This window comes from Octopus bimaculoides, chromosome 14 (assembly GCF_001194135.2).
Source record: "Octopus bimaculoides isolate UCB-OBI-ISO-001 chromosome 14, ASM119413v2, whole genome shotgun sequence".
In the NCBI taxonomy this organism is placed as follows: domain Eukaryota; kingdom Metazoa; phylum Mollusca; class Cephalopoda; order Octopoda; family Octopodidae; genus Octopus; species Octopus bimaculoides.
The window spans coordinates 19201168-19211667 of NC_068994.1; the positions used below are offsets into that span (position 1 = coordinate 19201168).

General features: G+C 33.7%; 1 protein-coding gene across 1 annotated transcript in view; it reads right to left on the reverse strand.

The window, feature by feature from the left end:
- The window catches only part of LOC106874077 (disintegrin and metalloproteinase domain-containing protein 12), a 351070-nt gene that overhangs the window by 57830 nt on the left and 282740 nt on the right, over positions 1-10500 (reverse strand). Inside the window, exons 3-4 of the mRNA XM_014921671.2 lie at positions 10417-10493; positions 1454-1535 (exon numbers count right to left, since the gene is read on the reverse strand). Coding sequence (XP_014777157.2) covers positions 1454-1535; positions 10417-10493 — 159 coding nt within the window. The remainder of the gene's footprint in view (positions 1-1453; positions 1536-10416; positions 10494-10500) is intronic.

Here is a 10500-nt window from a genome sequence, read left to right on the forward strand (position 1 = left end):
ATATATATATATATAAATATATATATATATATATATACATACATATATATGACGGGCTTCTTTCAGTTTCTGTCTACCAAATCCACTCACAAGGCTTTGGTCGGCCTGAGGCTATAGTAGAAGACACTTGCCCAAGGTGCCACGCAGTGGGACTGAATCCGGAACCATGTGGTTCGTAAGCAAGCTACTTACCACACAGCCACTCCTACGCCTACTAATAATAATTTTCTTCTATAGGCACAAAGCCTGAGATTTTGAGGGAAGAGAGCAAGACAGTTACATTGACCCCAGTGTTTGACTGGTACTCATTTTATCAACCTCCAAAAGGATGAAAAAAGCAAATTTGGACTTGAGACATAAAGTCAGATGAAATACTGCAAAGTATTTTGACTGGCATGCTAATGATTTTGCCAGCTTACCACCTTAATAATGATAACAAACAAGTAAAATTGAATTTGCTCACTGATTGATCCATCATGTCTATTTGATACTAGGATTGTGAAGAGAGTTGATGAAAAGTTGAAAAAATACAAGCCCTTAAAGTTTGAGATAGGGAGGATTTGGAACATAATATCTGTAAAGGTTGTACCTATGATAACGGGTGCATTAAGGACTGAGTGAAGAAACATGCAGATGGATAAAGAAGATTGAATGGAATGTCTTGCAGAGCTTCTACAGAACATCTGTCTCATAGGAACAAGAAAGATCACCAGAAGGATTTTGAGCATCTGATGGTTTATTAAAATCATGTGGATATCTAAGGTTACAGGTAGTAACCTGCTACTCTATAAATTCTACCAGGAATAAGACCAATCCTGAATTAATAATAATAATAACAATAATAGTAATAATCTTTTCTACTATAGGCTTGAAATTTTTGGGGAGAGGACTAGCTGATTACATAAACCCCAGTGTTTCACTGGTACTTAATTTATCAACCCCAAAAGGATAAAAGGCAAAAGTCAACCTTGATAGAATTTGAACTCAGAGCATGAAGACGGATGACATGCTGCTAAGCATTTTGCCTGGTGTGCTAATGATTCTGCCAACTTGCCTAAAGATAATTCCCTATGACAGCAGAGTTGACACCAAAGAAATGGAAAAAAATTGAGAAATACCAGAATCTAGCCAGAAAACTGAGAAGACTGGAAGACTAAGACAACAATTATTCCTGTAGTAATAGGTACACTTGGTGCAACACCCAAAATGCTACCTAAAAGACTGAAAGGAATTGGAATTGTAACATGCATTATCAACCTGCAGAAAAGTACCATCCTATATTCTGCAAGAATCCTAAGAATAATTCTTGAGATTTGAGGAGACTCATTGTCACCAAATCTCAAAATGAAATACCTGCAAACTAAATTAGCATGCACTAGCATAATAATGATGATGATGAAGACGATGATGATAATTTGTATTCCAAATAATTAAAATTAAAATATATACTTACATACTCATCTTTTGATATCTTTTTTGAATGGATGCCTGTAGGCAATAGAGTTCTTGAAATATATCTATTTGATATTAATTCACTGAAAATGAAAAAAATAAATATGTTCATTTAATTGAAATTAAATTAATTTTATTAAAATATTCAAAATATTGTGTAAGCAAAATGTTGCATGAAAAATAAATGTTCCATTTTCTAGAATTTCTTTTCATTAAACAGAAAACCAATATTTTATAGATGTGTGTAAATCAATTAAATCAATGTCAGCATATTATTGATATCTAATTTTACTAACTCCAAAGAAGCATAAAGTAAATTTGAATTCAGAAATAAGGCACTAAATTAGATATAGTAAAACATTTAGTGAAGCAGTCTCCATTTTCTAAGATTATCACTAACATCATAGGTAGCATCTGTTTTTACATGCTGATATAGTTATATGGACCAGTACATCAGTATGAAAAGTTTTCATGTATTTTATTATCTATCAGTTTTTGTCTGCTATCATCAATCAATTTTCTTTTATGATAAACTATTTTGTTATCTTGCAATGTTCAGCACAACTCACTTCATGGGCACTAAGCAAAATAAGAGGCAAAACGTGTGTGTGTATGTGTGTGTGTGTTCCTTGAATAATTTATATTGAAAACAAAACAGTTCAATAATATCTTGATGTCTAAGTTTCATTCTTTTTGTTTAAATACATTTATTACAAACTTATGAAAAGAAAATGCTTCTAAATTATTTATTTAAATATTACTAGATAAACAAGAAACAATGAATGTGAAAATTATTAGATTTGTTAGTGAGACAAAGTATTAACAGATACATCAGAACATTTTAAACCACAATTCAAAATTATACAAAACCCCAAAGAAATTTTCCATCTTTTGACATAAATCATTTCTGTATCATTTCAGTTTTTGCCTGTACTGTGTAGAGATGCAATGATTGAGTAGATAAGTCATTGGACAATCTATTAATGAGTCATACATTCAAATAATGCATTGCTTGTGCTTGTTTTTGAGCATATCACTTTATTCCATATTGCCTTAGTTTACCTGTAATTAGGAAGAGATACTGCAGGTTTTAAGAATGAGTTATGTTATAGGAGAGTTCACTAGTCACTTCAATCTGCCTTGCCATTGAAGTGTGACATTTAGTGATTGGATGTGTGTGATGGGTGGTGTGGTACAGCCATTCTGTACATGTTAAATTCAACATGTACAGGTATCCTCTTCTATGTAGCTTTCTTCTTCAAATCCAAATGTATTACCACCATATGTACTGCCTATAAAAAGTGTAAGTATTCAGTGACAACAGTTAGTGAAAACATCAAACTGTATTTGCTAGTGTGATTTATAGTTTTGCCACATTTCTGATTTTAGAAAAAACATTCCAGAGGAGTATAATTTCTAAAATGTATCTGTAACATTTTAGTTTGTATTTGTGAAACTGGTTTAGTCACCAGTGTATAATGTCTGATTTACAAATGTAATATTTTTGGCATTGGCATGGTGTGGAGAAGAGACATTGATTCAAAAGGGTATTTTGAAAGGAGCAACTGATGATTTTCTCTGAAGTGTACATATATTTATTTTCTTCAAACATTACTAAGAGATATTTTGAAGAACTCTTGAGAGAGAACAGTTAAAATACAGTAAATTTACATGTTTGAGGGTGATGCAAAAATAACATAGAGTGTGTGTGTGTGTGTGCGTTCACATCAAACTAGTTGGTTATCAGATTTTGACAAGGATCTACAGCACATGTGAAAGAGTCCCTATTGATAACACAGCATAGGTAGTCATTGTAGTTGCAAACTATTTTGATAGTTGTTGCTTATGGTACTGGTTACAATTTACAGGATGTGGTAGTGATAATGATGCTGACCACAGACCATTGTTATCTTTGGTCTGAGCCAAAGGAGAAACATTCTATTGATGTCCTTGTAGATGCACCTCTCTGTTGAGAGCTAGATCCCAACTAGCAAATGATCCAGTGGTCTGTTTAATTTGATTCAGTCATGGGCAACTTATGGCCTATGGGTTGCATGTGGCCTGCAGGACTTTCTGAATTGCATGTCAAATGAAAAATTAACTTCAATTTATTTTAGTAGTGCAGCCTACTTAATAAGTCATGTCTCATGTAGACTGCTTCTTGGTAAAAAGGTTGCCCATTCCTGATTTAATACAATAGAAGAATAAATTATGGACAGTGGTGGACATAAAAAGATTAAGTTAACACTTATGATTGGTCAAAAATACCAAATAAATAATTTTTCTGTTGCTAATGTTTCCAAATAAAACAAACAGCTTGAGAAGTGACGTTATGAACTATGCTTTAAAAATGCTGAATGAACCTAAAGTTTTAGGGCTCAAATCCTGGTTAAACTTCTTATTACATATTCCTATTTCAAAAAAAAAAAAATTGAGTTGCTATAATTTTTGGTGGGATAAATCTTTATAGTTATAAGGCTTCCTTCTTAACTTAATTTCTTAAGAATAACTTTCAGGGAAGCAACGACAAATATGACACTTTATATTGATAAGCATATAAAGAAAATTTGACTGGCAAGCTGGCAGAATTGTTAGCATGCTGGACGAAGTGCTTAGCAGTATTTCATCTGTCTTTATGGTCTCAGTTCTAATTCTTCCAAGATTAATTTTGCCTTTAATCATTTTGGGGTTGATAAAATAAGCACCAGTTGAACACTGGTGTTGATATAGTTGGCTTACCAACATACCCCTAAAATTACTGGCCTTGTGCCAAAATTTAAAATTATTATTACTTGTCAGTAAAAATCTCAATAATAAGTCAAATGAATATACTATAACAGACATCAATTTAGAAACCTCCCATTTATAGAGAGGGAAAGAAAGAAAGGTGGGGAGAGAGAAAGAGGGAAAGAGGGAGAGAGAGTGGGGAAGAATAACTTAGTGGTACTGTACTGTAGTGGTGGTTTACATAGCTGAAATCAAATCTTCTCTCGGGAGAACAAGTGATTAGTACTCTTTAGCAGTGTAACAATATTGTAGTATTATAGCATGGAGGCGCAATGGCCCAGTGGTTAGGGCAGCAGACTCACGGTCATAGGATCACGGTTTCGATTCCCAGACTGGGCGTTGTGAGTGTTTATTGAGGAAAAACACCTAAAGCTCCACAAGGCTCCGGTAGGGGATGGTGGCGAACCCTGCTGTACTCTTCCACCACAACTTTCTCTCACTCTTACTTCCTGTTTCTGTTGTGCCTGTAATTCAAAGGGTCAGCCTTGTCACGCTGTGTCACGCTGAATATCCCCGAGAACTACATTAAGGGTATATGTGTCTGTGTCTGTGGAATGCTCAGCCACTTGCATGTTAATTTCATGAGCAGGCTGTTCTGTTGATCGTATCAACTGGAACCCTCGACGTCGTAAGTGACGGAGTGCTAACAACAAAGTATTATAGCAAATAAAGTATAATATGGAGTTAATTTTTCTCATGATAATGAGTCCTTTTATAGTTAGTTAATAATATTGAACTTATGAGGTGGTATCAAAAAGTCCCCAGACTAGTTATGTTTATAATAAAACAACTTATTTGTCTAAGTTTTAATATCATCTCCCTTGAAATAGTCAACTTGTGCAGCAATACACTGGTCCCAGCGTTCCTTGTCACTTTTGGTATCTGGCCAGGAAGTCATTTTTTGTAAGTAAGTCAAGGACCTTCTACAATTTGCTCTTGATCTTGACAATGGTGTTAAAACAGCGACCTTTGAGCTGCATTTTCATTTTAGGGAAGAGATGGATGTTTGCAGGTACTAAATCTGGTAAATAGGGCGGTTGTAGAAGTGATACCATGTTGAGTGAGGAGAGCTCGGTGACAGAGTGCATTGTTGTCATGAAGAACCCAGTTCTTCATACTCCACAAATCTGGCCTCTTTCACTGAATGTCCTCCCTCAAACACTTCAAAACGTTACAGTAGAATTCTTGATTGACTGTCTGGTCCTGGAGGATGAATTCTTGATGCATAGTGGCAGCTCTTCCAGATCACTCATTGTCTTCCAGAGATATTCTTCCACTTTCGAAGTGCCCATGTCACTTGAAACATTGTGTACAAGCTATTGCCTTGTCGCCATAAGCTTGTTGAAGCATGCTCAATGTAAGGTGGCGAGCTGGCAGAAACGTTAGCGCGCCGGGTGAAATGATTAGTGGTATTTCGTCTGCTGCTATGTTCTGAGTTCAAATTCCGCCGAGGTCGACTTTGCCTTTCATCCTTTCGGGGTCGATTAAATAAGTACCAGTTACACACTGGGGTCGATATAATCGACTTAATCTGTTTGTCCCCTCTGTGTGTAGCCCCTTGTGGGCAATAAAGAAATAAGAAGCATGCTCAATGTTTCTATGGCAGACTTCCCAAGTTTAACTCAAAATTTCTTGTTAGCTCTTTGTTCCTGTCCATGACAAAATCACAGACTACAGATTACATGTGATCATCAAAACACTAATTTCATTTGGCACACTGCCTCATGAAGGTCACTGCTAGCTCTCACTGCGCACGCAACCATGTGCTGCTATCTGTCGGTGTACTACAGAACTAGTCTGGGAACATTTTGATACTACATCGTACAAGTATTAATTGGGTGAAATGGTGAAATGTTCACATGAAACAACATAACAGATGGTATGCTGATAAAGAACAAAAAGAATACAGACTCTATCTCCAAGAAAACTGATTCTTTATTCTTAATGAGAGTATATTAAGTATACAATTATTCATTTAGTGTCATCAATCTAAAACTCGAAAGTGATTTATCGTTTTCTATGTATATTAAAGAAGCATTAAAGTACATAATTTTGTAAAGACACATAAATGGTATTTGTTGGAGCATCAGCATAAACTTAAGTAGCTATTATGGCTAGCCTTGTAATTTTTCAATAATTAAGTCTTTCTAATATTAAAAAGAAATAAGGCAGCAAGGTGGCAGAATCGTTAGCTTGCCAGGCAAAATGCTTAGCAATATTTTGTCTGGCTTTATGTTCTGAGTTTAAATTCCACTCGGGCTGACTTTACCTTTCATTCTTTCAGGGTTCATAAAATAAGTACCAGTTGAACACTAGAGTCAATTTAATTGACTTAGCTCTTCCCCTTCCCCCAAATCTGTTGGCCTTGTGCCAAAATTTAAAACCAATATTAAAAAGAAATAAGGCAGTGAGCTGGCAGAACCAGGCAAAATGCTTTGTAGCATTTCATCCATCTCTGAGTTCAAATTCTGCCAAGGTCGACTCTGTCTTTCATCTTTTTGGGGTTAATAAAATAAGTACCAGTTGAACACCAGGGTTGATGTAATCTACTAAGCCCCTCCACCAAAATTTCTGGTTTTATGCCAAAATTTGAAGTCAATATTCAAAAGAACTTTTAGTGGCATTTTGCCTGTCTTTAAGTTCTGAGTCCAATTTCTGCTGAGGTTGACTTAGCCTTTTATCCTTTCAGGTTTAATAAAATAAGTACCAGTTGAGCACTAGGGTCAATTTAATCAACTTACATCCTCCTTCAAAATTGCTGGCTTTGTGCCAAAATTTGAAACCACTATTAAAAAGAAAAACTGGCATATGTCTTTTCAACAGCTTAGAATATCAGTAACAGCATAGAATATTAAGAAGAATGTTGGTGCAATATTTATGCAGACAAGAGAAGAAGATTGATACAAGGAAAGAAAACTGAGGTGTTAACGTTGTTAAAAAACAATAATTGATAAACTAGAAAAATTGATTCATTTTAAACATTTATGGAAAGAAAGTAATTGAATTAAGTATCATTGAAATTAAGATCATTATTATCTTATTATAAATATATCTTCTGGTGTACAAATCAATCAACTGATATTTTACTTATCTTACTCATGTTAAATGGTTTACTTTGTGTGGTTACACCTGTTTATAAAATGTTGTCAATGGGTAATTAGCATTAATGGCTTTCTTCTAAAGACAAGAGTTTTGATAGCACATTTTTCTCAGGTATATACATAAAAATAGCAATAACTGTGTATAATTAATTAAAGTGCTGAAAGTCATTAAAGAAAATGAGTAAAACTAATATTTCCATTGAACTTGAAAGTTAATTTTGATGTTGTTGTTAGCAACAGCATCAAAATTAATTTCCAAAATAAAAGAAAATATTATCAATTTGTCTTCTGCTCTTTAATTATGGCGATAAAAAACATCAATAAACTCTTTGAATATGTATTTATCATATTTGTTGGTTTCTGTTGCTTTCTCCATGCCCACAGAAACACTTGAACCTAGCTCTGCAACTATACAACGTTTTGTCAATATTGATGAATTGTACATAAACATGGTATTTCATTGCCATTGAATGAACTGAACCATGTCAAATTCAGTGTTTTTCTTGGTCATAAACTCACAGCAGTAACAGAGATAGGAAATGGACCAATAAACTCAGCAGTCAGCTGTGACTGATTACAGATAACTTCCTCCACTAGTTTGTTCATTTGTTGCTTTTTACTCCAAATTTACTTCTGTTCAAATTGTAGTGTTTATCTTGCTATTTGACACTTTCTGCTTCTTTTGACTGTTTCATTGTATTGCCTCTTATCATTATAAAACAAAAGTTGTTTTCATGGTGAGTTCCATTAGGAAGACATCCTTTACAGGAAGGATAAAATTTATTGCTGAAATATGTAACTAATTTTGCTTTGCAAGTATTATTATTATTTCAAAACTAACTTAATTTTCATTCTGCTTTGAATTATTATTATTTTAAGTGAAGTTGTAAACTTATTATGTAATATTTAAAAAATGCTTTCATAAAAACCAAGCCTCAAGTTTGATATTTGAAAAACCAACAATCACGTTTATGCTAATTGAATACTTACAACTGTTTCCGGACCAAACATTTTTTCTGAAGATTAATTTTCTCTGAACATACGTTAAATATATCTATTTCATTTTCAATCTCTTAACACTTGGGATATTTCAACAGAAATTGCTTTCAATCAAATATTCAAAAGAGATTAATCAGGAGGGAAGGAATCGTTAACAGACAATAATGATATACTTTGGGAAAATCTAAATAAATCCAACCAAATAAGCCAATTGGCAGCCAACCAAAACATAATCAAGTATTGATCTTTTTCAGAAGGAAATGGAAACCAGAATTATGCTAACTTGATACAACCTATATAATATCATAGTCAGCTTACTAAGTAAGAGAACAAAGTATAAATAATATGAAAGTAAAATAACACATAAAATAGAAATATAATTAAATCTCTACCAATAAAAGAGAGATGAGAGTGATGATGCTGTTAATGGTGATAATGTTGATGGCTTGCATCATTATCTGCATTATTTGTCTTGTTATTATTAATATAGTTTCAGGAAGTGTGGCAGCTAAGACTGTAGATTGTTGTTTGAATACTTAACTGTAGTATAGTTTACTGTTTTGTATTTCTGAGTTCAAATCTAGACAAAGTCAGGTTTAACTATTGTTTCCTTGAAAGTTGATAGAATAAGCACCAATAAGGAACTGAATTGAGACAATCAACTGTACATAACGCACACTATAACACTAACTGCTAAAATACTTGGTAGAGAACACAAAACTGGTTAGAGAATAGGGTAACTTCTGACAAAGCATGCAAATGCTCAATGAATGAAATTAAAACGGAATAAAACCAGAAATAGAACTTGAAAATTCTAACTTTGAAAACAACAGCACTTGATGGCACTTATAGAGAAAGCCTGGTTACAACAATTTAACAATACAGGCTAGCGGTAATTAAACAGTTTAGTAGAAGAATCCCCTTTGACTGATGAAGATACTCTCTTGGTGATGGGAGGTTTTATAACGTGATGAGCCGAATGTAGAATAAGTTGATGTAAACCAGCATTGTAATGAGAACCAAAGTGTGAATCCAACGGCAAGGCTTACTGAGATGAGAGACAGATTCTGATCCGAAGCTGAACTAGATGGATCTGGTACCTATTCCCAGTGAAAGCAAAGTGAATTGAAGCATCATCATCATCATCATCATCATAATTCTACTAAAGGCACAAGGCCTGAAATTTTGGGGGAGGGGATAAGTTGATAATATCAACCCCAGCGGGATTTGAACTCAAAACGTAAACACAAATGATATACTGCTAGGCATTTTGCCTGGTGTACTAACAATTCTGCCAGCTCGTTGACTTAAATAATAATAATAATGGTTTCAAATTTTTCCACAAGGGCACCCATTTTGGGGGAGGGATGAGTTGATTACATCGACTCCAGTGTTCAACTGTTACTTATTTTATCGAACCCCGAAAGGATGAAAGGTAAAGTTGACCTCAGCAGAATTTGAACTCAGAATGTAGTGGCGGGCAAAATACAACTAAGCATTTTGTCCAATGCGCTAACGATTCTGCCAGCTCGCCACCTTAATAATAATAATAATAATAATAATAATAATAATAATAATAATAATAATGATAATAATAATAATAATGTTTATAGTAGTGGTGGTGTTAATCATAGTCCACCTTCTCATCTTCATCATCTGAATTATTGTCATTGTCATCATTATAGCAGATGACAGCAATAATGAAGAATGCCATCGTTAGTATTGCTATTATTAATTGTATTGAGTACAGATCAAAATTTGTCATGTGAAATCTGAACCAATTTACTAATTGGAATGCATCTCCTTGTAGTACACCAAGTTGGCTGCATTTAAAGCACTGAAGTTTTTGACATTCCAGTTATGAGGTTGCACACTTAGGACACACATACACATACAATTAATATGAATTTATAGAAAACTTTTTTCTACCCCATCCTTTACATTTCAAGATTCTGATGGTTGGAAATGAAAGGAAATTAGATGGAAATAAAACAGAAAAATATGTAAATAAATAAATAAATATATATATATATATATATATATATATATATATATACACATATATATATACACTCACCTGTTTTTTTTAAGTTTTAAAACAATTTTTTTCCTACGTGTTGGGATAACAATTGAAATATTTTCTACGTGTGCCTTCTGAAAT